This window comes from Bubalus bubalis, chromosome 24 (assembly GCF_019923935.1).
Source record: "Bubalus bubalis isolate 160015118507 breed Murrah chromosome 24, NDDB_SH_1, whole genome shotgun sequence".
Lineage (NCBI taxonomy): Eukaryota > Metazoa > Chordata > Mammalia > Artiodactyla > Bovidae > Bubalus > Bubalus bubalis.
In genome coordinates, this window is record NC_059180.1 from 40,647,795 (window position 1) to 40,670,565 (window position 22,771).

At 60.1% G+C, this 22,771-nt stretch overlaps 4 protein-coding genes and 1 non-coding gene across 10 annotated transcripts; 1 reads left to right on the plus strand and 4 right to left on the minus strand.

Annotated features, from left to right (window-relative positions):
- Positions 1 to 2,463: 2,463 nt before the first annotated feature.
- Positions 2,464 to 5,290, minus strand: GFER (growth factor, augmenter of liver regeneration). 2 transcript variants are annotated; one of them, XM_044936015.1, is made up of 3 exons: positions 4,499 to 5,290; positions 4,038 to 4,234; positions 2,464 to 2,702 (listed from the first exon to the last, which is right to left on the minus strand). In XM_044936015.1, the coding sequence occupies exons 1-3, from the start codon at positions 5,183 to 5,185 to the stop codon at positions 2,612 to 2,614; spliced, it is 975 nt and encodes a 324-aa protein (XP_044791950.1). In that variant the 5' UTR covers positions 5,186 to 5,290; the 3' UTR covers positions 2,464 to 2,611. The 2 variants fall into 2 exon arrangements, with proteins under 2 accessions (XP_044791950.1, XP_025130991.2); XM_025275206.3 differs by having other exon boundaries at positions 2,464 to 3,162; positions 4,499 to 5,279.
- On the plus strand, positions 5,272 to 9,714 carry NOXO1 (NADPH oxidase organizer 1). 5 transcript variants are annotated; one of them, XM_006076846.4, is made up of 8 exons: positions 5,272 to 5,404; positions 7,730 to 7,810; positions 7,978 to 8,053; positions 8,148 to 8,328; positions 8,452 to 8,633; positions 8,750 to 8,863; positions 9,067 to 9,184; positions 9,274 to 9,714. In XM_006076846.4, the coding sequence occupies exons 2-8, from the start codon at positions 7,730 to 7,732 to the stop codon at positions 9,524 to 9,526; spliced, it is 1,005 nt and encodes a 334-aa protein (XP_006076908.4). In that variant the 5' UTR covers positions 5,272 to 5,404; the 3' UTR covers positions 9,527 to 9,714. The 5 variants fall into 5 exon arrangements, with proteins under 5 accessions (XP_006076908.4, XP_006076907.4, XP_044791949.2 ...); XM_006076845.4 differs by having other exon boundaries at positions 5,320 to 6,016; XM_044936014.2 differs by having other exon boundaries at positions 5,322 to 6,135.
- Positions 9,715 to 9,805: 91 nt separating this feature from the next.
- TBL3 (transducin beta like 3) lies at positions 9,806 to 15,928 on the minus strand. The gene is made up of 22 exons (XM_006076842.4): positions 15,777 to 15,928; positions 14,189 to 14,240; positions 13,999 to 14,094; positions 13,865 to 13,912; positions 13,617 to 13,758; positions 13,447 to 13,531; positions 13,198 to 13,368; positions 13,041 to 13,116; positions 12,863 to 12,956; positions 12,605 to 12,786; positions 12,368 to 12,509; positions 12,213 to 12,271; positions 12,030 to 12,133; positions 11,528 to 11,675; positions 11,212 to 11,442; positions 11,053 to 11,123; positions 10,823 to 10,979; positions 10,680 to 10,738; positions 10,430 to 10,533; positions 10,269 to 10,340; positions 10,027 to 10,185; positions 9,806 to 9,948 (listed from the first exon to the last, which is right to left on the minus strand). The coding sequence occupies exons 1-22, from the start codon at positions 15,854 to 15,856 to the stop codon at positions 9,839 to 9,841; spliced, it is 2,442 nt and encodes an 813-aa protein (XP_006076904.4). The 5' UTR covers positions 15,857 to 15,928; the 3' UTR covers positions 9,806 to 9,838.
- Positions 15,929 to 17,271: 1,343 nt separating this feature from the next.
- On the minus strand, positions 17,272 to 22,763 carry RNF151 (ring finger protein 151). Its single transcript, XM_006076889.4, is given in 6 exon segments — positions 17,272 to 17,344; positions 17,346 to 17,791; positions 20,372 to 20,468; positions 20,773 to 20,918; positions 21,280 to 22,452; positions 22,613 to 22,763. Coding segments are annotated over 5 exon segments (783 nt in total). The 5' UTR covers positions 21,340 to 22,452; positions 22,613 to 22,763; the 3' UTR covers positions 17,272 to 17,310.
- On the minus strand, positions 22,526 to 22,652 carry LOC112581933. The gene has a single exon (XR_003106605.1). It is a non-coding gene; the product is annotated as a small nucleolar RNA ACA64 (small nucleolar RNA).
- Positions 22,764 to 22,771: the final 8 nt, after the last annotated feature.

Consider the following 22,771-nt stretch of genomic DNA (forward strand, 5'->3'; position numbering starts at 1 on the left):
CCTCACCAGCCAGGAGACCACTCCACCCGCCAGTCCCCACCAGGAGGCAAGGTCAAGGGGCCGAGCGCCCCCACCCCACAAATAGTCCGGAGTCAGCAGGGCCCGCAGACACTGGGCTCAGCCTTTGCGGTAGCCACACGGATGGACGGACCGTCGTGACCCTGCTCCTCTGAACAGGGCCCTTTGCTGAGTATATAAGGAGGTAACAAACCCAGGGCTCCAGTGTCTCTCCCCAGACCTCAGGGAAAGAGAACCCAGCTTCCATGAGTCCCCCTTCTTCACTGAGGGCACTTCTGCCCTCAGGGCACTGCCCAGGCAGGCAGAGCCCAGAGGCCCGCTGGGTGGGAGGTGGGGTGTCTCTGCTCTTATCCTGTGGCTGGATGTGGTCCTGCGGAGAGTGCCCACTGAGCCCCCTCCACACTTCTGGGTCTCCCCAACTGACTTTTGGCAGACAGTTTGGGGCGAAGCATCGGAGATGGGGAGTTTGTCAGAGCGGGTGCCTGGCTCCCTTGCACACCTGCTGGGTTTCTTCCAGAGATCACCCAGCTTGGGGTTGGACAGGGTCCCTTCCTTCATTGTCCTTCCAGGGAGCTGGGCAGGGGCCCAGGTGACGCTTGTTTCTGTCTAGGACATTTGAGGAAAGTCCACATTCCTTGAGCATTGACAGTGCCTGGCGTTCCACCACCCTCTGTGGAGGAGGGGACTCTTTTACCCCCTCTTTCTTCAGATGGTAAATAGCCAGTCCGGGAGTTCCCTGGCAGTCCAGTGGTTAGGACTCGGCACTTTCGCTGCCAGGGCCGGGTTTGATCCCTGGTCGGGGAACTAGTAAGATCACGTAAGCTATACAATCTGACCGAGTTTTTAAAAAAAAAAAAAAAAACAAAACTGGTTTAGTTCCTTGATCACAGAAAGTGAAGAGCCCGGATTGAAACCCAGGCCACTACCATGCCAGGACAGATGACGCCAGTTTCTATCCAGGACATTGAGTAAAGGTGTGGCCTGGTTGACTCAATGCTTTGTGCATCCAGTCCCATACCTCTCACCTGTCAGCAACGGTTCCGTCTCACCCATCATTCATTTCCCCCTTTACTTGGTTGGTTACCTCGGTGCCTAAACCTGCTACTTCCTTCCACTCCTGAACCCACTTCCCTCCAGCTGTCACTTCTCCTTTTAGTCCCAGGGGCAATTCAGGCACTGCCATCCTTTTCCCATCCTCCTGGGAACACTCTGACATCACCCTCTGCTCCTGTTCCTCCTACTTCATGGGCCCTTTCTTGTCTCTTCCTCTTGTTCTTCCTGTGACCTTTGAGCTTAGGAGTCTCCGTGTCTGGTCCTGGGGATCTTCTCCCTGCTCTGTGCTCACTCCCTTGGTCTCCATGCTCACAGCTTGAGCCAGGACTTTCCCTTGAACTTGAGTCCCTCTTGTCTTAGCCTGGAAATCAGTCTGCTGCAAAGTTAGAGTTTTATTGGGAGGTGAAACTTTGAGGAAGCCAGAGTTAGGGAAGAAGGGAAGTGAGGCAGGGAAGAGGGGAGAGCCAACATGGAAGGCGTGTGCTGACCACAGCCCCGCTGGCTCCCAGAACACAGGTTCCCCTGTGCTGGGGGCGTCCATCTGGTGTACCAAAGAATGGTGACTTCTCCACTGGTTACCCCTATTTCTTTGTGTCACCTGGCCCCTCCGGGCAGCCCCTGTGGAAGCCAGCACCCCCGTGGGGCCAGTGTGGTGAAGATGCCGAGGAGAGACTGACTGCTAAAGGCTGGCTCTTGCCTAGGAAGGGGCTGAGACACGCTAGGGAGAGGTGACCAGAGCTTTATGACCACAGGGCTGGGGCACAGTGTTGCTGGGGCATTCCAGCTGGGAGCCAAGCCCTGGGAATGGGTGTGGTTGAGAGGATCTGGGAAGGCCCTAAAGCTGGGTCTAGGTCACCCCCAAACCTGTTCCACTGATAGCCTTCTGCATCTCAGGAGAAGGGGGCCTTTCCAAGGGGACACACTGGGCAGCTCTCTCCTTCCAGTGGCTTGGGCCAGAAGCCTGTAGTCACCTTGGACTCCACCTTCAGAATGTATCCAGTGATGCTTGCCACCCACCCTGGGGTGAGCTTCCCTCTCAGCTGCTGCAGAGTAGGTGTCGTTCCTCCCTACTCTCAGCCACCTCCGCCACATTCCAGCTATAAAGTCACACCTTGCCGTCCCTCGGCTCCAGATCCTCCACGATGCATGTTTGGTCAGAGCTGGGTGTTAGAACCACACCCTTACTGGGGCCTTGAGGACCTTTCATTCAACCTCCCCTCCTCTGATCCATTCTCCCTCAGCTCCAGCAACTCAGCCTCCTGTTCCTGTATATCCTAGCCCACTCTGGCCTTGGAAAGGCCCCCTTCTCCTGGGGAGCCAGAACCCAGATAAGGAAGCAGCAGGCCTGTCCGCTGTTGCAAGTCCCAGCACAAAACACGCTGAGGCCAGGGCTTCGGTCATTTCTCCAGCATTTTATTTTGGTCTCGAGATCCACAGAACCTGTAAGGCCAGAGGCCGGACTGGAGGCGAGCAGCAGAGTTCGACCCATAAGCCTCTTTCCTGATGTGCAAACAGCGCACAGCCTCCGGGGCTACAGTCACTATCCCGCGCTGTCCCTCACTACAAGGTGGGGAGACACTGGCCAGGCCTGAGGGGTGAGACGGTGGTGCCCAGCCAGGCCTGTGGGCTTCCTGTGTGGAGAAGCAGGCGGCGGGGTGGGTGAGCAGGAGGCCAAATCCTGAAGGGAAGGGACGTCCTGGGCTGCCCCTGCCTCCCCCGTCGGCAGCCTCGCGGGCCCGCGGTGAGGAGGCCACCACCGGGGTGCCTGCTATTGGGCTCCTCTACTTCACCCCCGAACCGCAGAGGGAGAGGGTTCCCAGGGCAGGGTCTGGGGAGCACCCAACGGAGACACCACAGGCTCTGTGTGTGACGGCACTTTAATGAGCCCCGCCCCCTCTGGCTGGGCCTCCCCAGGCTCTGGCCACTGGCTAGTCACAGGAGCCATCTTTCCAGCCGTCACGCCAGCGCTCGTCCACCAGTGAGCAGTCGAAGTCCGGCTTGCCCAGCTTTCGGTTCACCTCGTTGTGCAGACGGCAGAGCCACTGGGTGAAGCTCACCCGAGTGCGTGTGTCTGGCTGGTCCCTGTATATCCTGCGTGAAGGGGAGCACGTGCAGGAGGGGGCAGGTGGTGCTCCCAGCGTGCCCGCCCCACCATCTCCTGGCCTGCCCAATCCAGGGAGGAGAGCTGGGGCCTAGATCCAGGGGTGCCCTCATGCTCTGAGGAATTCCTGGAAGGGGGCTGACCCTCCAGCCTCAAGTCCCAGTGGACTCTTAGGCCTGCTCCAACACCTACCTAGGGCGCGTGGCAAACCCTGACAAGAGCCCCGGGCAAGACATTAAGACACAAGGTCTCCGCTTTACAACCTCGTAACAATCAGGAGGCCTCACCCCAGCGTCCCTGGCCCCAGGCAGTGTGTGGAGGGGCGGGGCTGGAATAAAGGCCTACCTGAAAACCAGGTCTGCTTCTTCACACCTTTTCAGCAAGAGACCTCGTATAAATAAATGCCCAGGCTCCAAACAGCAAGGGCTGCCCTTTCCCCCACAGCCAGCCCAGAAATACTTATGGCTGCCGAATAACAGTTCTTGAGCTCCCCAAAAAGGCAGCTCTTGGAAGCAAAAGCGGTGAGTTCCCAAGGCCTTGAAACTGAAGGTCCTGCTCCAGAAGCTAGGCACAGTGGAGTCCCTAGAAACCTGCCAGAGTCTTCATCAGTGCTAAGCAAGGGATCTCATGAGAGTAGCACTCCCAGGGAGGGAGCTCTGTGGCTGCAGAAAGCAGCAGCCCCCAGCAGCAGCCCCAGGCCTGGCCTTTGAGGAGAAAGGCGGTGGCTCCAGAATCCCTCCGCTGTTGGTGGTCCCTGCTCTCTGGCAACCCGCTGCCACCTCGGCCTCTACTTCTCTAGGATCCCCTTTATGACATCTGCCAGGGGCCCCAAACCCAGGCTGCACACCCTGCAGACACGACTCACCTTTTCCTTATGTCTTCGGCACATTCTTCACACGGGTAAAACTTGGAAAATAAATGTATGAACTGAGCCATATCCTGCTGCTGCTCTGGGGTGGGCAGGTCGGGGTAGTAGGCAGCCAGGGTGTGGAGGACAGCCCAGCTGTTGCGGCCCAGTTCCTCGCGATCCTGAGGGCAATCCTCCCTAAATTTGCTGTCCCGCTGTGGAAGGAGGCCGACCAAGGGTCAGTTCGGTTTTCCCAGACCAGAAACCTACAAAGCTCCCTGTTTTTTTTTCGCCCCAGCCGGAGACCCACTGACCGGAGACAGAAGTCCTGGGGCCGATCCAGCCCACACATGGCCAAGAGCCGAAAGGCTGGGCCTACCTTGGGGGCACGGTTAGGAAGCGCCGACCCCCGGGGAGGGGGCGGGCAGCCTGTCCCGGGTGCCCGAGGACAAGGTGTGGGGGCCCCCCTACGCCTGCACCTTCTGCTGCGTGCGCATCCACGACTTGAAGTCCACGCAGGCCCGGCAGGGCCGCCGCGGGAAGGAGAACTCGGAGGCCGGAGGGTCGGACGCCGGCCCCGCGGATGGCGCCCGGGCCGAAGCAGTGGCTTCTCTCCGCCCCGCACCGCGGCCGCGCGCGTCCGTCACCAGGTCGTCCGTCACCTCGGAGCGCGCGCCGCCGGGCAGGAAGGAGAAGAGAATCCCGGCGCCGAAGCGGCCGCGCTCGCCGGGCGCCGCCATGCTGCTCGCGCAGTGCCTGCCGGGCCAGCGCGGCCTCCACACCGGCATCCAGGCAGGCCTCCAGGCCAGCGCGCGCGCCGCCGCCAGGGCGCGGCCGCAGGAGCCGGGCGCGCGCGCCGCGGGCGCGGAGCTGGGCCCGGGGGCGGGGCCCGGCGCGGGGGCAGGGCTGGCAGCCCGGGTCTGCGCCCCCGGAGATGCAGGAGTGCCAGCTGGAGACGCGCCGGAGGCCCGAGCCGCGGTATGCGCGGCTCTCGAGCCCCGAGTCCTAGCCTCGCCCCGGGGCCTCGTTCCACGGCCCGAGCCGGTCTTGTGCTCCCGCTTCCTCCTGAAGAAGATTAGTGTGTTGTGGACGACGCGCCGTCGGCGCGACGCGGCTTCGGGCTGCGGCCTCTTGGACCTCCGTGTTGCGGCCCGCGACGCCCCCATCGCTCCGCTCCGACCGTCTCGCGTGCCTGCGGCTTGGCTCTGTGCCCTCCGCTGGGGGCACGCCCGGGGCCGGGTGCTTGGCGCCTGGGCAATGCGGGGCGGGGCTGTGAGCGCACAAAGGGCGGTGCGGCTGCGGGTTCGGCGAGTCAGCCTAGGCGATCGGCGCCATGGCAACGGGTGCCCGCCTAGGCTGGGAGGGTCGAGCGTGCAAAGGAGGAGGTGCGTCTCTGGACTCCGGGGAGCCCTGAGCAGCCCCTCTCCTCTCTGCTCAGTCCCACAGCCTACCTGAAGGGGTTAAACCCAGGTGGGGCGTGGCCTCAGGGATACCACTGCTTCCCTGTGTACATTCATTCCATATGTACATTAATTGATTCTGCAAATACCTGTGTAGTGCCTAATTTGTCCTTAGCACTGCTCTAGGCTCTGGACAGGGCGAGGAGCAAGATTCGTTCCTCCCTGACCTCCTCAGCCCTGGTCTAGTGGTCAAGATGGAAAAAACAAGAGTCACACTAAGTGTTTAGGTACAAGCTGTGATGGAGGCTATGAACAGGGTGTGTTAAATCTAGGCCTCCTTGAGGAGTTGACCCTTAGGCAGAGAGGCCTGAAGAATGAGAAATCAGCTGAGGAGGGTAGTCAGAGCCAACGGAGGAGGGAGGAGGAGCTTGACTTCCTGCAAGGGCAGAAAGGCCAGTGTGGGACAGGACCTGGGAAGGGTGGTGTGGGCAGAGGTCCTGAGGCGGCCAGGGGCCCACTGAGGACACCATCAACTGACCCAGGAGCTGGGGATGTATGCTGAGGACCCTGGGACGGTGCTGGGAAGTTTGGGGCAAGGTACCCTGGCCTGATCCCATTTCGGTTTTGCATAGATTCCTCTGGAGAGAGTATTTCACGGCAGCAAGTGAGGACCACAGGCTTTGTGGGGGGAGCATGGAGCTGTTGTAGTGGTCCGGGTGAGAGGTGAGGGAGGGGATGTGGAGAGTGTTGAGAGGATCTCTGTTGCTGGGGGTGGGGAACATGGGGCTGTCAGCAGTGTAGGGAGGGGCCGCAGCATCCTTCTAGGTCCCTGGCTGTGAGCAGACTGGCCCTTCTCCAACATCGCTGTCTTCCAAGGGAGCAGGAGCCATCCCACTTTGTACCCTACCAGGCCAGCGACCCCCACTGAGATTGGCAAGAATGTGACAGCTGGACCGAAGGCACTTTGCAAAAATTAGGCCTGTGTCCACAGGTGTTCATTGCCTGGGCCAAGACCAGGGAAGGTTTGAAGGCTTCAGAGAGTGCCTCTGGCAGGACAGATGCACAAAGGCCTTTTGTCAGGCCGGGGTGGCTTCCTGACCCTTCCCTCCCTCCAGGGCTTGGGTGGGGGGCTGGGACTGAGGCCCTCCTGCGTGTGATTGAGGGAGGAGGGGAAGGGCCTTCAGAGTGCTGCCAGGCTGGCCGCCCCTCCCAGCTCTCAGAGCTGTGGGCAGGGGAAGGAAGAACCCCCATGCGCCAGGTTTGGATGGGCTCTCGTCTCCCCTGTAAGGCGGTGGTCCTGAGATGTGGGCCCCTGGGCACAGCGTCTGTCTGGGGATTCTAGGGCCTTCCCTTCACCACCCCAGCTAACAGTTGGGGGAAGGTCACTCCTGACCTCAGAGGTTGTGTCTGCAGCACACTGATAAATCATGAATTCAGAGGTGATTCTTGGAACAGTCCTAGCCATTCCCAATTCCACCTCGCCATTCCCAATGCTAGTGACTACAGATGGACCCTGTTCATCCTGCCGCAAGCCCCTCCACCACAGTGGGACTTGTGGAGTGAGCCTGTGAGGTCTGCCTCTCCCCAGATGATGAAGAAACCCTGACAATATCTGTTTAACACAAATTTCCTCCTCTGCCATTTGGGGACATTAAGAGACCTTTCCTCCAATGTGAGGATTAAGCCAAACAAAGCACTTAGAGCCTTTAATATTTTCCTGGTGACGACTGCAATCAGCTCAGGGACAGAGCCAGGGGCACACCGGGCCACTGGGCGGCTCTGCCTAGCCTGGGCACCAGCAGGGCGTGGCGAGCGGCGAGGGGCGGCCTGCTGGTGCTCTAATGGCCCTGCCTTCCCCTCCTCCCCCCACGCTCACACTCTGGCAAGAGCCCCTCCACCATCACTGCTTCCCCTCCTACCTGGGGAGCCCCATGCCCCTGCCTACCCAGGTGAGGGGTGCGGCGAGGAAGTGGGGAAGGCCCATCAAGGGTAGGGGAGTGCAGCCAGGACTGGGGCGCTGCTGGGGAATTCCAGCCTTCCGGGTTCCCAAGGCCTCCCCTCCTCCCTACATGGGCAGGGAGGTAGTGGGACCCGGGGTCACGCCCAGCAGACTCCCAGAAGTCCCTCACGGAGATCTAGGGAGGTCACCAGGATGGAGGGAGCCCGGCACCCGGTGTGTGTGAGCGGGGCAGCTCTGGTGCAGAGAGAGAGGCTCCAGGTAGGAGCCCGTGGGACCCCTGCCAGCTCTAGAGGAGGTGGGGGAGCTCCTGGCCCAGTGCCTCCAAGACACTCCTGACCTTCCCCCAGCAGATGTTCACCTTCTCTGTGTGCTGGTCGGATGACAGCGACAGCTTTGTACGCAGAAGCTGGGAGGACTTCAGGAGACTCCACGTGAGTGAACCTGGTCACCCAACTTCCCCTAGCAGCCTGACCCACGAGAGACCACCCATGCCCTGCCCTTGTGCCCACTCAGGCTTTCAGCCAAGGGACCCCTGCCTGCCCTCCCAGGGGAACCTAGTGGGCCCTCAGAGACCAGTGATGCCTCTTCTTGCTCTCAGAAAACCCTCAAGGAGACCTTCCCGGTGGAGGCGGGCCTGCTGCGGAGATCTGATCGAGTTCTCCCCAAGCTCCCAGGTCAGGCCAGCAGGGATCCAGGAGGGGGGGGCGGCAGCAGTGGGACGTGAGGAGCCCGGGCGGGGCTCCCACAGCTGCCCCGTCCTGCCCGCAGCCGATGCACCCTGGCTGGTGCACCGAAGCCGCACGGGCCGAGGCCTGGCCCGCCTGCAGCTGCTAGAGGCCTACCTGAGGGCACTGCTGGCGGCCGGGGAGCATGTGTCCCGCAGCCCGGTGCTCACTGGCTTCTTCACACCACAACCTCCGGACTTGGAGCCTATGCTGCCACCCGGCAGGTGCCTGCCTGGAGGACGGGGGAGGCGTGGTGGGGAAGGGCCCACAGGCGGGTTGGCTTGGAGGCCTGACAGGCCTGTGGGAGACACCTGACACCTCTCCCTTGCATCCTGGGCCCTCACCAGCCTGGTGATCCTGCCCACCCAGCAAGAGCCCCCGCCAGGCCCCTCAGGCAGCCTTGCCGTCCGCACCCTGGAGGCCCAGAGCCTGCGCTGCCTGCAGACCTTCAGCACCCAGGACATGCAGGGCCAGCCCTTCCGTGCTCAGGCCCAGGAGGCCCTGGATGTGCTGCTACGACACCCCTCAGGTGGGCTGACGCCCCGCAGGCGGGCTGGCGCCTGTTGGAGGGACATGCCCTCCTGCCCCTGGGATCCCAGCGGGCTGCAGAGCTGAAGCCCCCGTCCATCCCCCTCTCGGGCACAGGCTGGTGGCTGGTGGCTAACGAGGACCAGCAGATGGCGTGGTTTCCTGCTCCCTACCTGGAAGAGGCGGCCCCACACCAGGGACAGGATGGGGGACAGCCCCTGGGGATAAGCGGTGAGACTGACCCTCCTCCGCCGTAACGGGGCAGCGTCCAGTGCGTGTTGGGGGAGGGAGGCCATGGGATGGTGGGGGCGACAGTGGCCCTGCAGTATGTGTTTGGTCCCAGAGCGAGCCAGAGCCCACTGGGCTCTAGAAGGGGTCTCTGGTATTAAGAGACCTCTGAAGCCCTATGGTGACCATCCAGCGTCTACCCCCAGGGCCCCAGTTCTGTGCTGTCCGCGCCTATGAGAGCAGCCGGGCTGATGAGCTGTCCGTGCCCGCAGGGGCACGCGTGCATGTGCTGGAAGCCTGCGACCGAGGCTGGTGGCTGTGCAGGTGTGTGGGCTGGGGCTCCGGCAGCCGGTCTGGTGCAGAGGGGGTGGGGTGGGTGGGGCTCAGAGCCAACCACACTCTGCATCCTACAGGTTCCAAGGCCGCACTGGTCTTCTCCCAGCTGTGATGCTGCAGCGTGATGGGCTGGGCACCCTCCTCAGCGGGCCATGGCTCCACCGCGGGGCTGACGGTGCGGAGGGCAGGGAGGGCAAGGCCCACAGCTCCCCCAGGTCCCCCCCGGCTGCAATGCGTCCGCCTCCTGTGCCTGCCCGGCCGCCTCTGAGCACCATTCAGAGCCGCTGCTGCACCATCACCCGTAAGGCACTGCGGCAGGGAGCCCCCTGAGAGAGTGCGGCCCATCGTGGAGGGCGGTGCTGTGCGCCCCAGACCCCAGGGACCACCCCAGGCCCCAGAGCCCAGGGATGACGGCTAGCAGCCGCCTCAGCCTCAGGGCCACAGGAGGAGCAGTGGAGGTGGGGCTTGCTGGGCTGCGCGCCCCTGGTGTGCCCTGAGTAAAGCTATCCTGACTGACAGAGCCGTGTCTGTGCTGAAGGGCAGGTCTGGGGGTGGGCCAGCTGTGGCCCAGGACCAGGGGGTGAGATGAAGTCAAGACAGACACAGGGAGCCAAGACAGCAGAGTCCGTGTTTCCGTGTGTTTCACAGGGCCACGGGGGCTGTGGGGAGGGTGGGCAGCTTCATGTTGTGCCACAGGAAGTCCAGGAAGGTGGCTGCCTGCAGCGTCCGGCTGAGCCGCTGGAAGTGCCGCTCTGGGGGAGGACCGCAGGCTGTCAGGGGCGGCCGAGTGTGGCGGACGGCCCTGCCCGCCCCCAGGCCGGCCCACTCACCGGTGTAGGGCAGCAGACCCTCCAGAGAGGCCCGCACACCGTCATAGGTCAGCAGCTCGTCCGGGGCCTCATGCCGCAGCAGCACGCCCAGCACGGCCTGGGCCTCGTGGCAGTGCCGCGAGTTGGTGTTCCACGTGACGCAGAAGCGCAGCAAAGCCTCTGTGGGCAACGGCACAGTCACACCTGCCCCCGCGCCCCCAACCTCACGCGGCCCCATCCGGCCCTACCTGCCCACCCCAGACCTTTCTGGTCGCGCCGCAGTTGGAGCACCGTGGTTTCCAGCTTCTCGCAGGACTCGGGGTCCCTTCGGATGGCTGCGGGGGGAGAGGAGGTTGAGCCATAGGGAACGGGCAGCACAGATCCCGGGAGACCCCCACCCCGCGCAGCCCGAGGCAGCACTGACCCTGGATGACAGTCAGCACAGTGTGGGGCCGGTCCAGGGAGATGGCCAGGCCCAGCGCCCGCAGGTAGCGCTTCTCGTGGAGCAGGTTGTCGAGCTCTTGCTGCCTGGAGGGCAAGGAGGGGACAGGGCACAGGGCCCCTGGGGAACCTGGCCAGACCTAACCCCCGCCGGGGGCGAGCAGGGTGGCTGCTCCAGAGAGGAGGGACCAGCACGCCGACTCCGAGCTGGGGGGCGGGGAGACCCCACTTACTTGACCACCTGCTCCTCTCTCTTGGCCTGCTCCTCGGCCTGCTCTGCCTCGGTCACGTCCTGGGGTCAGACCAGGGTCACACTGGGCTCAGACTGGCCCCCACGCTGCCCTGCCCACTGCAATGCCCTCCCTGGCCCACACACCTTCCAGAGGATGACGCGGGAGTCACTGGCACCGGTGAGGGCGCGGTCATCCAGCCGGCTGCAGTGCAGCCCCCAGACCTTGTCCTCGTGAGCGTCCAGCGTCCGCACACACTCGTTGTTCTTGATGGTCCAGAGCTTCAGGAGCCCGTCAGAGCCGCTGGGGTGGGCGTGGGGAGGGGTTCAGCCTGGGCCCACCCGGCGCACCCCGGCCCTGCCCACCTCCTACTCACCTGGACAACAGTTGCGTGCCGCGGCTTACAAAGGCCACCTTCAGCACAGAAGCGTCGTGCCCCTCGAAAGTCTGTGGGCGGGGTGGGGGGGTGAGGCGTGGGGTGGGGGGCCGGGTCTGGGGTGGAGGGGGTGCCAGGCCTGGGCCAGAGGCGGCTCACCTTGAGGCAGCTGAAGTCCTGCAGGGCCCAGAGCTTGATGGTGCCGTCGGCCGAGGCCGTGGCCAGCACCTGGTCCATGGGCGAGAACTGGACACACCAGAGGCCGCGCCGGTGGCCCGAGAAGGTGCCCAGCAGCTGGCACTGTGGCAGGGCCCAGAGTTTGGCCGTGCGGTCCTGTGAGCCCGTGGCCAGCAGCTTGTCATTGGGGGCGACAACCACACTATTGATGTCCTGGTGGCGAGAGCAGGCAGCCACTCAGACCCCCGTCCTGGTGAGGGCCTGGCCATGACCCCACCCGGGCGCTGCGTGCGGTCACCTTGTCATGGCAGCGCTGCGTGGCCTGGGCCTGCAGGAGGACCGGGCCGCCCTCGGGGCCTGTGCCCTTGGACAGCAGGGCTTCAGGGAGGGGCCAGAGCTTCACAGTGCAGTCCTGGCTGCCCGTCACCAGGAACGTCTCCTTCAGCCTGTGGCCGGATTTAGGGGAGGGGAGACACCTGCTGAGCCCTGACCAGCCCTGCCAGCAGAGCCCCACAGCTCAGGCCTGCCAGACCTCGGGAGACCAGGAAGCCTGCCCCATGACTGGAACTGCTATGTGCCCCCCACCCCGGCACCCCTGGTGACTCAGTACAACAGTGGGACCCCTCCCCCGGGCATCGCTCAGTGTCCTTTTACCCACCAACCTCAAGGCTACTTCTAAGGAACCACAGCCCCTTGCGGTGCCCTGCCCCAGCCTCTGTTCCACACCCCTGGGCTGGAGACTCGGAGAGCAAGGTGAGAGCCGCCTCTGCCTCTGCGACACCCCCGGCCCTGACCACTACCTGGAGCAGCAGATGGTGCCCACGCTGTGTGTGTGCCCAGAGCCCTGAGCCACACAAGCCACCTCGCCAGCCTTGTTCATCCTCCAGACGCGGATGCTCTGATCCTGGGGATGCAAAGGGTGAGCGGAGATTGGGCGGGGCTTCCCCACCAGTCCCTGCCCCCCAGCTCCTTTTGTGTCTCACCTTGGCACAGCTAGCAAAGAGCCGCCCCTTCCGGAACACGTCTAGGGCCAGGACGATGTCTGGAAGAAAGTGGAGTGGCCATGGCTAGAGGTTAGCTGAGGCCAGGCCGGGCACTCCATCCGCGTAAGAGCCTAGGGCCTGGTTCCTGCCCTCACCTGTGTGGCCGTGGAGAATCTGGCAGGCTGAGGTCTGTAGATCAAACACCTTCAGGCAGGGGCTGTTAGAGGCCACGACAACGTGAGAGTCCTCAGGCCCAAGGAACCGGACATCCAGCACCTCCTCGCTGTAGCCTGCGAACTGTGGGGCAGGAGGGACATGGGGCAGGCTGGGTGAGCGGTGTGAGGGGGGGTTGGCGCCAGGGCCGGGGCCTAGCAGGGGCAGCACGCACGCACCTGTTTCCGCAGCTGCAAGGAGCAAGCGTCGTAGAGCAGCAAGTTGTGGTCGGCAGTGACGCTGAGGAGTAGGCCGGCGGCGCGGGCCAGGGCGCAGTGGGTCAGCTCCCGTCCAGGGCCCGGCAGCCGCTGCTGTGCGTGGACACACCGCCCAGAGGCTGCCTCCCACACACGCAGCGCACCTGTGCGGGGACAAGGCCGCTGGGACTCAGGGTCCGCCGGCCCCCACCCCCTCCCACCCGTGCCCAGCCCACACACCTTGGTCACCGGCCGTCAGGAAGTGCAGGCCCGCAGACTTCACACCCAGCTCTGGCGCCGGCTCCTCTGGCAGCAGCACCGCGGCCTCCACACTCTGAGGGCAAGCGGGTCAGGAGTGGAGCCCCCAGCCCCGCCGTCCCTCCCCTCCCACCGCCCTCACTGGCCCTGGCGCCCCCACCTCAAACACTGGCACGGTCCTTGTGGCCTGGAGGCTCCGCAGGTCCCAGACGACGCAGATCTTGTCCCGACCCGAGCTGGGGGGACACCCGCCTCAGTGCCCGGGCCGCAGCTGTGGCCCTCCCTTCCCTGCCAAGGCCGCGGCGCTGGGCTCTGACCTGAGCATGGTGTGGCCATCAGCGCTGAAGGTCAGAGACGTGACAGCACTGTAGTGGGCAGTCAGCACAGCCAGGCACGACCGCTCCTGCAGCGACCACACGCGGACGCTGGTGTCTGCGGCCGAGGAGAAGAGCAGCAGGCGAGCGGGGTCCGGGTGGAAGGCCACCAGGCTGCGGGCAGGCGGGGCGGGGCTGTGAGCCTGGCCGTGACGCCCCCCCCCACCCCCGCCCCCCACCGCCCTGACTCACTGCACGACGCCTGGGGAGCCCCGAAAGTGGTGTGTCCCATAGCACCGCACGACGTCCCAGACGCGCACGGCCCCGTCACAGCCGCCTGTGGGAGTGGATCTGAGGTGGGGGCGCTGTGGGCCCAAAGATCCCCGCCTGGCTCGCCGCCCCCAACCCAGCCGGGGTCCTACCTGTGGCTAGCAGTGTGGAGGTGGGGTCGAAGGCCATGGTGGCCACAGGGGCTGTGTGTATTGCCTTCCACAGGCGGGTGACGCTGCCCTCTTGCCAGGCCCACTGAGCCAGCAGCAGGGCCCGGCTGGCTGTCACCAGCACCTGGGGAGGACGCAGTTCAGCTGGGGCACAGGTGTGCGTGCCATCCTCACCCACTCAGTCTGGGTGGGAGGTACCGGAGCCCGCCTCCTGTCCTGATCCCGCATACCTTGTCGTCGGGGCTGAGGTCAAAGGCAGTGATGTCCTCCTGGTCCTCCTAGGGGTGAGAGTGGGTGCGCAGGGCACCATGAGAACAGGCCGCCGTCCACACCAGCCCCTCGCCCTGACCCTCCCCGCCCTCACCTGCTCCAGGCTCCGCAGCACAGCCCCTGAGGCCACGTCCAAGATGTTGACTCTGGTGCCACAGACACAGAAGAGGTGCTGTCCAGTCTGGTCCAGCTGGGGACAAAGGGGTCTCAGCCAAGGGAACACCCTGCAGCCCCAGGCTGCCTCATCACCCTGCCAAGCCCCCGCCCTACCCCGGGGCCAGTACCTGCACCTTCCCGCCCTTGTAGAAAGGCTCGATTTTGCGCTCGACAGCATAGCTGGAGGGAAGACAGGGCAAGAGAGTGAACCACCACCCCGTGGTCCCCAGTGCCCAGCCCTGTGCTAGGTGCTCTCCCGGAGGTCAAACCAATAGGGCCCTGCCCTTGAGGAGCTTCTGGGAGGGCTGGGATTCTGGTGTGAGTGTGTGTGCACACGCGTGCGTGGTGGGGTGATGAGCTCGTCTGTTACGTTCTTTACCACTCTCAACCATATTGGGAGGTGGGTGTTAGTACCCTCTTGTTATAGAAGATTTAGGACCCTGAGCGGGTCAGTGATCCACATGGTCCCAGGGAAGCAAAGGCAGTCCAAATCTTCCCAGAGACTCCTGGGTGCCTAGCAAGCCAGGCCTTGGACGCCCTCTGCTGGCCATGGGAGGCCAGGCCTGGGTACCAGCCCAGAGCAACATCATTTTCAACATCCTTATCCTTGAGGTCCAACTCCAGCCTGCCCCTCCTCAACCCCAGTTCCTTCCTCCACCCCACTCTCCAGGCAAATTATCCTCACCCCTCACCTCGGCTACTTCCTTGCTGGTCCAGGCCACGGCACTCTCCTCTCTGGGGAGCTGCTATAGCCTCTTCACCACTCTCTTAAAGCTTGCTCCCAGAGAGGAGTTTTAGAACACAACTCGTTTGTGTTGTCCCCTGCCCTGAAACCCTCTCCTGTCCTTACATATTCCCAAAAACCTGCCATGAGGAGTCTCTGCTGATCCTTTGTGTTCAGACAGGCTGTTCCCTATTCCCAGCCTGGGCCTCTCTGAATTTCCAAGGTGCCTGGCTAACTTCACTAAAGGAAGCCTGACGGCCAAGAGGAAGCTGGAGGCCCCCTGAGCCCGCTCGACCATCCAACAGAGGTAGTCTTGGCATCAGGGCTTCCCCTTGCTAGTGCTTGTCACAGCTACTGATGGAAACGATCTGCTTGGTAGGTTTACCCCCATCAAACTCTGCTCCTGCGCGTTACACTGAGTCTGTCTGGACCCGGGAACTGAGCACTTAGACATTCAACATAAAGTTGGGGATTGCATAAGCCCGGGATTCAGGGACTCCTGGCCACGGAGGTCTAGCTCATCTCCTGACCTCTCTTCCCAGTCCTTGGAGAAGAGAGACAGCATGTGAAAGCTCCCCAGGCCGCCTGGCCCAAAGGTGGCTCTTCTGCCGTCGTCTGGGCGGTGGGGACTCCCACCGTCCAGGACCGGCCTCGACCCTTCCTCTCGCTTTGGGATCTCTTGTCCCCGCCCCCGACCGAAACTGCTTCAACTTTAGGTCGTGGAAGCTAGCTGCACCCGGCCAGGCTCCAGGGCCTGTCCTCCGAAAGCTGAGCGCTGTCAGTGCCTGCTCTGCCACCTGATGCCGCAGCCGCGACGCCGCCGCCCGCCTGTTAGGACCCAGCCCCGTCAGTACCTCATCCCTCCCCAAACCGATGCGTGTGGGACCCACGCCGGCGCCTTCGCTACTCCGGCTGCGAACCCGGCTCCCTCCCTCGGCGGCTCCCCCAGCCCCAGCGGCGGGTTCGCCCCCAGCCCCAGCGCCCCAGCTTACTTGGACTTGAAGCGGCCCACTCCGGCCGCCACCTCAGCCATGTCGCCGGTGCCACCGCGTGAGGGAGACCCGGGAGCCATTCCGCACCTTGGGCTCGCAGAGATGGCGTCACCGCCCACTACTACTGTGACGTCATCTGCGCTGCGACCTCGGCGACATCTTTGCTGTGGGCAGAGGCGCGGCGTCAGCAAGCGGAAGATGGCAGAGGCGTTTCCGGCCTGGAGGGTGGGGCATAGAGTAACGTGGGAGTGGCAGGGGCGGGAGGCGTAAACTGGGAGGGTGCTGGAGTCTCCAGCCGTCTGTCTTTTAAATGGAAATTTGAAAAGGTTTTCGTAGGAACTGGTTATTGAAGTAATCCCAAGACTCCTGCCCCCTTGGCATTCTGGGGTTTGGGTTAAGCGCGGTGGGTTAGCAGAGCCCTGAACCGGGCTCCGCCTTAGCGTATGGTATGAGAAATATCGCAGGTAAACTACTTCAGTTTAGTCGCTCTGTCCAGTCCGACTCTTTGCGACCCCATGGACTGCTTCCCTGTCTATCACCAACTCCCGGAGTTTGCTCAGACTCGTGTGCATCGAGTCGGTGATGCCATCCAACCGTCTCATCCTCTGTCGTCCCCTTCTCCTCCTGGTAGTAAATCGGGCGATTTCGGAGCCGTTCGAATGTTGATTGAGCACGTTCTCTGCTCTAGGCACTTGAGAAACACCAGAGAATATACCGTGCTAGTGAGGTGAGGGCTGGGCAGAGGAAGGGCCCGGAATAATCTTGTTAAGTGGTTGCTGCTGCTGCTGCTGCTGCTAAGTCGCTTCAGTCGTGTCCGACTCCGTGCGACCCCACAGACGGCAGCCCACCAGGCTCCCCCGTCCCTGGGATTCTCCAGGCAAGAACAGTGGAGTGGGTTAGTGACCTGGAAAGAATGTAGCAGGGTGAGGATGGAGTGGAGTGCAGGGGGCGCAGCTTTAAACTGGGCGATGAAGGAGGCTTCCTTGTAAAGGTGAACCGCGGGAGCAAAGCCCGAGGTTGGTGAAACAGGGAGCCCTCTGATTATCTCGGGGAACAATGCTTCAGACTGAGGAACAGGGAGTGCAAAAGCCTGGCATTTAGGAGAAACAAGCCGGTGTGGCTGCCGGGAGTGAGTAGGAAGGAGAATATAGGGCAGAAACAAGATAAGGAGGGATCCTCTGGAATCACTGTGAGCAGTTGGCTTGTACTTTGACTTCAGGGGTTTGAGCTGTTGGTGCTACTGGCTGCAAAGCCAGGAAACAGATTGGAAAAAGGTAACTGGGAAGGAGGACTGGGAAAGGATGGTCAGGGAAAACCTCTGCAGAGGAGACAGTCGAGTGAGAAAAAATCAGAAAGAGAGCTGAGGGGAAAAGTCAGTGTGAGGAACTGGTGGGAAAGAACTTGGAGAGGTACAGGGGAAAAGCTAAGGTTCCTCTTTTCCCTGAGAGGAGTAGTTCCTGGAGGAGGCGGGGTGAGGTCAGCAAGCACAGCGGTAGTAAGGCGGCCAGGCCTGGGCTCTGCATTTATTTACCCTCTATTTACAAGGCAGCTTGGCCCTGGGGCCCCCACACCTCAACCCCAATGCTGCCTTCTGGGGTGGCCTCAGCCTCCTCTTGCGGGGCACCCACGAGCAGGGGGTCATCTTCCTCCAGGAAGTCCGCCAGCTGCCGGCGGATGAGGCCGGTGGTCCGGTGCATTTTGCGCATGTGCTGCAGCAGGCAGAGCACCAAGGTCCGGCTGCGCTGCTGGCACTGGCACCAGGCCTCTCGCAGCTCCCGGTAGCAGTTGTGGTTTGCCTGCTCGGCTGGGCCCAGGGTAGCCCCGCAGCCCAGGGAGCAGCGATGATGGGCACCGTGCTGGCAGTTCTGCCTGTGCTCAGCCAGGGCCCCACGAGGCACCCGCGACATGCAGCCTTCATTGGGGCAGACCATCAGCTCGAAGGGGCATGAGTCCTGGTGTCCCTTGCGATGGGCCAGGGGGCACGTCACCTGGCAGCCAGCTTCGGCGTTCCTGCACTGGGGGTAGAGGCGAGCATCGTGTGAGCCAAACCAGGTTGGGGACATCTCCAGCCACCCCCAAGAATCCCCCATCCCTGAGGTTCCACTGACCAGGAAACACTGAACTGGCAGCCTCCCAAGCTCTTAGGCTACCAATGATGTGGTAGAGAGAGGGAAACTGTAGCAAATGCTTGAAGGTAGGAAAAATCTAGATCTCAGAGGAGTGGGGACAGGAGGTTTAGAGAACAGGGAGTTACATGGTTGGCTTGGTCTAGTGGGTTGTATGTATGCTGGGCTTTTTTTTTTTCCTTCTTTTTTTCTTGGTATTGAACCCAGGATATAGCAGTGAATGATCACACCATCGTTGTTATCTGAGTCATGAAGATCTTTTTTGTATAGTTTTTTGTATTCTTGCCACCTCAATATCTTCTGCTTCTGTTAGGTCCATACCATTTCTGTCCTTTATTGAGCCCATCTTTGCATGAAATGTTCCCTTGGTATCTCTAATTTTCTTGACGAGATTGCTAGTCTTTCCCATTCTATTGTTTTCTTCTATTTCTTTGCCTTGATCACTGAGGAAGGCTTTCTTATCTCTCCTTGCTATTCTTTGGAACTCTGCATTCAAGTTGGTATATCTTTCCTTTTCTCCTTCGCCTTTAGCTTCTTTTCTTTTCTCAGCTATTTGTAAGATAGCCACGATGGTGTGATCACTCCCCTAGAGCCAGACATCCTGGAATGCGAAGTCAAGTGGGGCCTTAGGAATCATCATTGTGAACAAAGCTAGTGGAGGTGATGGAATTCCAGTTGAGCTACTTCAAATCCTAAAAGATGATGCTGTTAAAGTGCTGCACTCAATATGTCAGCAAATTTGGAAAACCCAGCAGTGGCCACAGGAGTGGAAAAGGTCAGTTTTCATTCCAATCTCAAAGAAAGGGAATACCAAAGAATGTTCAAACTACAGCATAATTGCACTCATCTCACACGCTAGTAAAGTAATGCTCAAAATTCTCCAAGCCAGGCTTTAACAGTACGTGAACCATGAACTTCCAAATGTTCAAGCTAGATTTCGAAAAGGAAGAGGAACCAGAGATCAAATTGCCAACATCCATTGGATCATCAAAAAAGCAAGAGTTCCAGAAAAACATCTGCTTTATTGACTATGCCAAAGCCTTTGACTGTGTGCATCACAACAAACTGTGGAAAATTCTTCAAGAGATGGGAATACCAGACCACTTTACCTGCCTCCTGAGAAATCAGTATGCAGGTCAAGAAGCAACAGTTAGAACTGGACATGAAACAACATACTGGTTCCAAATCGGGAAAGGAGTACGTCAAAGCTGTATATTGTCACCCTGCTTACTTAACTTCTATGCAGAGTGTATCATGCAAAATACCAGGCTGGATGAAGCACAAGCTGGAATAAAGATTGTCAGGAGAAATATGCAGATATGCAGATGACAGCACCCTTATGGCAGAAAATGAAGAGCCTTTTATTGAAAGTGAAAGAGGAGAGTGAAAAAAATTGGCTTAAAACTCAACATTCAGAAAACTAAGATCATGGCATTTGGTCCATCACTTCATGGCAAATAGATGGGTAAACAATGGACACAGTGAGAGCCTTTATTTTCTTGAGCTCCAAAATCACTGCAGATGGTGACCGCAGCCATGAAATTAAAAGACGCTTACTCCTTGGAAGAAAAGCTATGACCAACCTAGACAGCATATTAAAAAGCAGAGACTGTCTAGTCAATGCTATGGTTTTTCCAATAGTCATATGTGGATGTGAGAGTTGGACTATAAAGAAAGCTGACTGCCGAAGAATTGATGCTTTTGAACTGTGCTGTTGGAGAAGGCTCTTGAGAGCCCCTTGGACTGCAAGAAGATCTAGTCAATCATAAAAGAAATCAGTCCTGAATATTCGTCGGAAGGACTGATGCTGAAGTTGAAACTCCAATACTTTGGCCACTTGATGCAAAGAACTGACTCATGTGAAAGTCACATGATGCTGAGAAAGACTGAAGGTGGGAGAACGGGACAACAGAGGATGAGATGGTTGTATAGCATCACCGACTTAATGGACATGAGTTTGAGTAAACTCCCGGAGTTGGTGATGGACAGGGAGGCCTGGTGTGCTGCAGTCATGGGGTCACAGGGTTGGACATGACTGAGTGACTGAACTGAACTGATGGCAGCGAAAGTGCCAAATCCTAACCACTAGACCAAAAAGGCACTCCCTAGCCAAGGTGGTTGTTGTTTGTTTGTTTTTTTGTAATCTCAATTTCCCTATCTATAAAACTATGAGGCTAGAGAGCAATGGCACCACAGCAGGCTCTCCATCCTTTATAATCCCCATTTTGCAGCTGGGGCTCTTGGAGCTCAGAAAGGTTAGGTAACTTGCCCCAAACCACACATCAAGTATGTTGTAGAGAAGTGACTCACATTCAGCCAGGTCTGATAACCCTAAGGGGAGCAGTGTATTGGTGGAATAGAAACCCTCAGTTCTGAGAGTGGGGTTCTTTTCAACCCCTCTGCTGGCTTTGCCCCGACACATGCAGAGGGGAGGAGGGTAGGGTGATGGGAGGGGGTGTTCTGAGTTACCTTGACTTCCAAGCGGCCAATGATCTTCTGGAGTTTATTCACATGGACCATCTTTCTGTGTCTCACCTCTTTCCTGCAGCATGGACAGGTCTTTTGTCTAGGAGACATGAGTGGGGGTGATTGTTGGGCGTGGAGGTGGCAGCAACATGCCTCCCTTGGCGGCCCTTCCTTCTCTCTAGCTGGAAGAGGCATAAGAGGGCTTTATAGGGAGCACTCAGCTCTGAGGCTGGGGTGCAGATTCCACAGGGGCCCAGCTCCTATATTAGCGTCCCAGATTTGTTAGCTGAACCTAATGGCCACCATGACCCAGTGCTTGGCTGACCTTCCTCTCTGTTCTGGGTCCTAGGAATGGCCCCCCAGCCATGCCCTGGCCCCCGAGCCTCTTGGGTGCCCAGTAGCACCTGGCTAGCCACCGGAGGATGCATTTCTTGCAGAAGATGTGGCTGCACGGCAACCTCACCGGCCTCTTGAGAACTCCGTGGCAGACAGAACACAGGAAGTTGCAATCGGGAGGGCTGGTGAAGAGGTTGAGATCATACCCGCCACTCTGCAAAGGCCAGGCCTGCATCAGGGCCTGGCTGGGACCAGGATCTGACTCCCCACTCCACATGCATGGAAAGGGACTCCAGGAAGCTTTGGGTGGGAGGTGGGCCACATGAGAACCCCAAGTGGAGGGCTGGGTCAGCACCCAGTGTGAGGGGGCAGCAGTGAGGCCCAAGACCCCCCATTTCTACCAGACCCAGATGCAGAAGCTGGCCTTGGCCTGGAGTTAGACCCGGGCTAGAGGTCTCTGAAAGGTTTCCTTGTCCCATTTGGGGCCCTGTACCCCGTTGCGCAGATCATTTCAATAAGGAGTGGGGTCCAGCTTGGGCAGATCTCTGAAATTAGGCACAAATCTAAGAGCTCACCATGATCTGTGTCTGGACGGCAGCTCCACTGAAGCCAGGGCTCAGGAGTTGCCATTTCATAGCAGGAGCAGGCTGACATCACAGGAGCATTGTCCAGCTCGGGCCAATCACAGCCCTGGCCCAGGGTACCACCTGGCTCTGCTCCCGCCTCAAGAGCCTCGGAGGTAGGGCAACTCATACCCAGGACAGGTCTCTGGAACCTGACTTCAGGGTGGCTGACAGTTGACCTTCAAACAGCACTAAGGCTGGAACCAAGCTTCCAGGGGCTACTTCCTCAAAGCTGAGGCGCAGGGTTTGTTTCTCCTTCCTCACATGTTGCCGCCCTGGTGACTAGGTCCCCAAGAGCTCTGGGGGCTTTAGACACTGACCCATCACCAGGCCTCTTGGGATCAGAGCCAGTTATTTCCAGGGTACAGACCAGGGATGAGGACCTGATTTCTGTGGTACCAAAGCAGCAGCCTAGCATGTGGAGAGCCTCCCAGAGCCTGCTCTGACCACCTGGGTATGCCTATGAGGAAAGGCATGGATGGGTAAACCAATTCCAACTTGGGTAACTACCATATAGGAGGCACAGAAGAGAACTGGTTTCCATGCCACTGGGTGTTTGCGCAGGCTTACATCGCTCAGTCATGTCCAACTCTTTGAGACCCCATTGACTGTAGCCCGCCAGGCTCCCCTGTCCATGGGATTCTCCAGTCAAAAATACTGGAGTGGGTAGACATTTCCTTCTCCAGGGGATCCTCCTGACCCAGGGGTCGAAGCCGGGTCTCCTGCATTGCAGGTGGGTTCTTTACCATCTGAGCCATCAAGGAAGGCAGAGTGTAGAGTTCATCAAATCCTATAAGATTTTGGAGGGTGGGACGTTAGGAGTCGCCTGCCAACCTTCAAGACCGGGTTCTATCCCTGTGTGGCATTCAAAGCAGAGCCGAGATGGCTGGAAGAGAGGTGTAACACAAAGGTACCTCCTCCACTCACACCTCGGTCCCAGCAGCCACAGATGCGATTTGCACGCTAATAACGGGGGGACCAAGAACACACACACACACACATACACACACACGGTTAAATTAAATCAACAGCTTTATTAAAAGATGAAAGGAAAGCCCCCCTACCCGCCCCCGCCCCGCGACGGTCTTTGCGGCGTTGGCCTCAGGTTCTGAGCATCCAGCTGTCCTGCGGGTAGAAGACGAGGTTAGATACCAGAGTCCGAAACATGCGAGACCGCAACCGAGCCCGGAGCGGCGGCGCGTGTCGGGGCCTGGGTTTCACATCCCCACACAGAGTAGCGGGCAGTGAGCTAAGGCCCCCGGTGGCTCTGGGCGCCGAATCTCACCTGCGGCCATGGTCAGAGCCGAAGGTGATTTTCAACCAACGCCGATCTCCCGAACCGCCCGCCCCAACAGCTTCGCGAACAGCAGGAAGCCAGCAGAACCACAGGAACCACCTACCTGCAGCCGGAAAAGACGAGGTGGCGCCGGCGCGAGCCCTTATA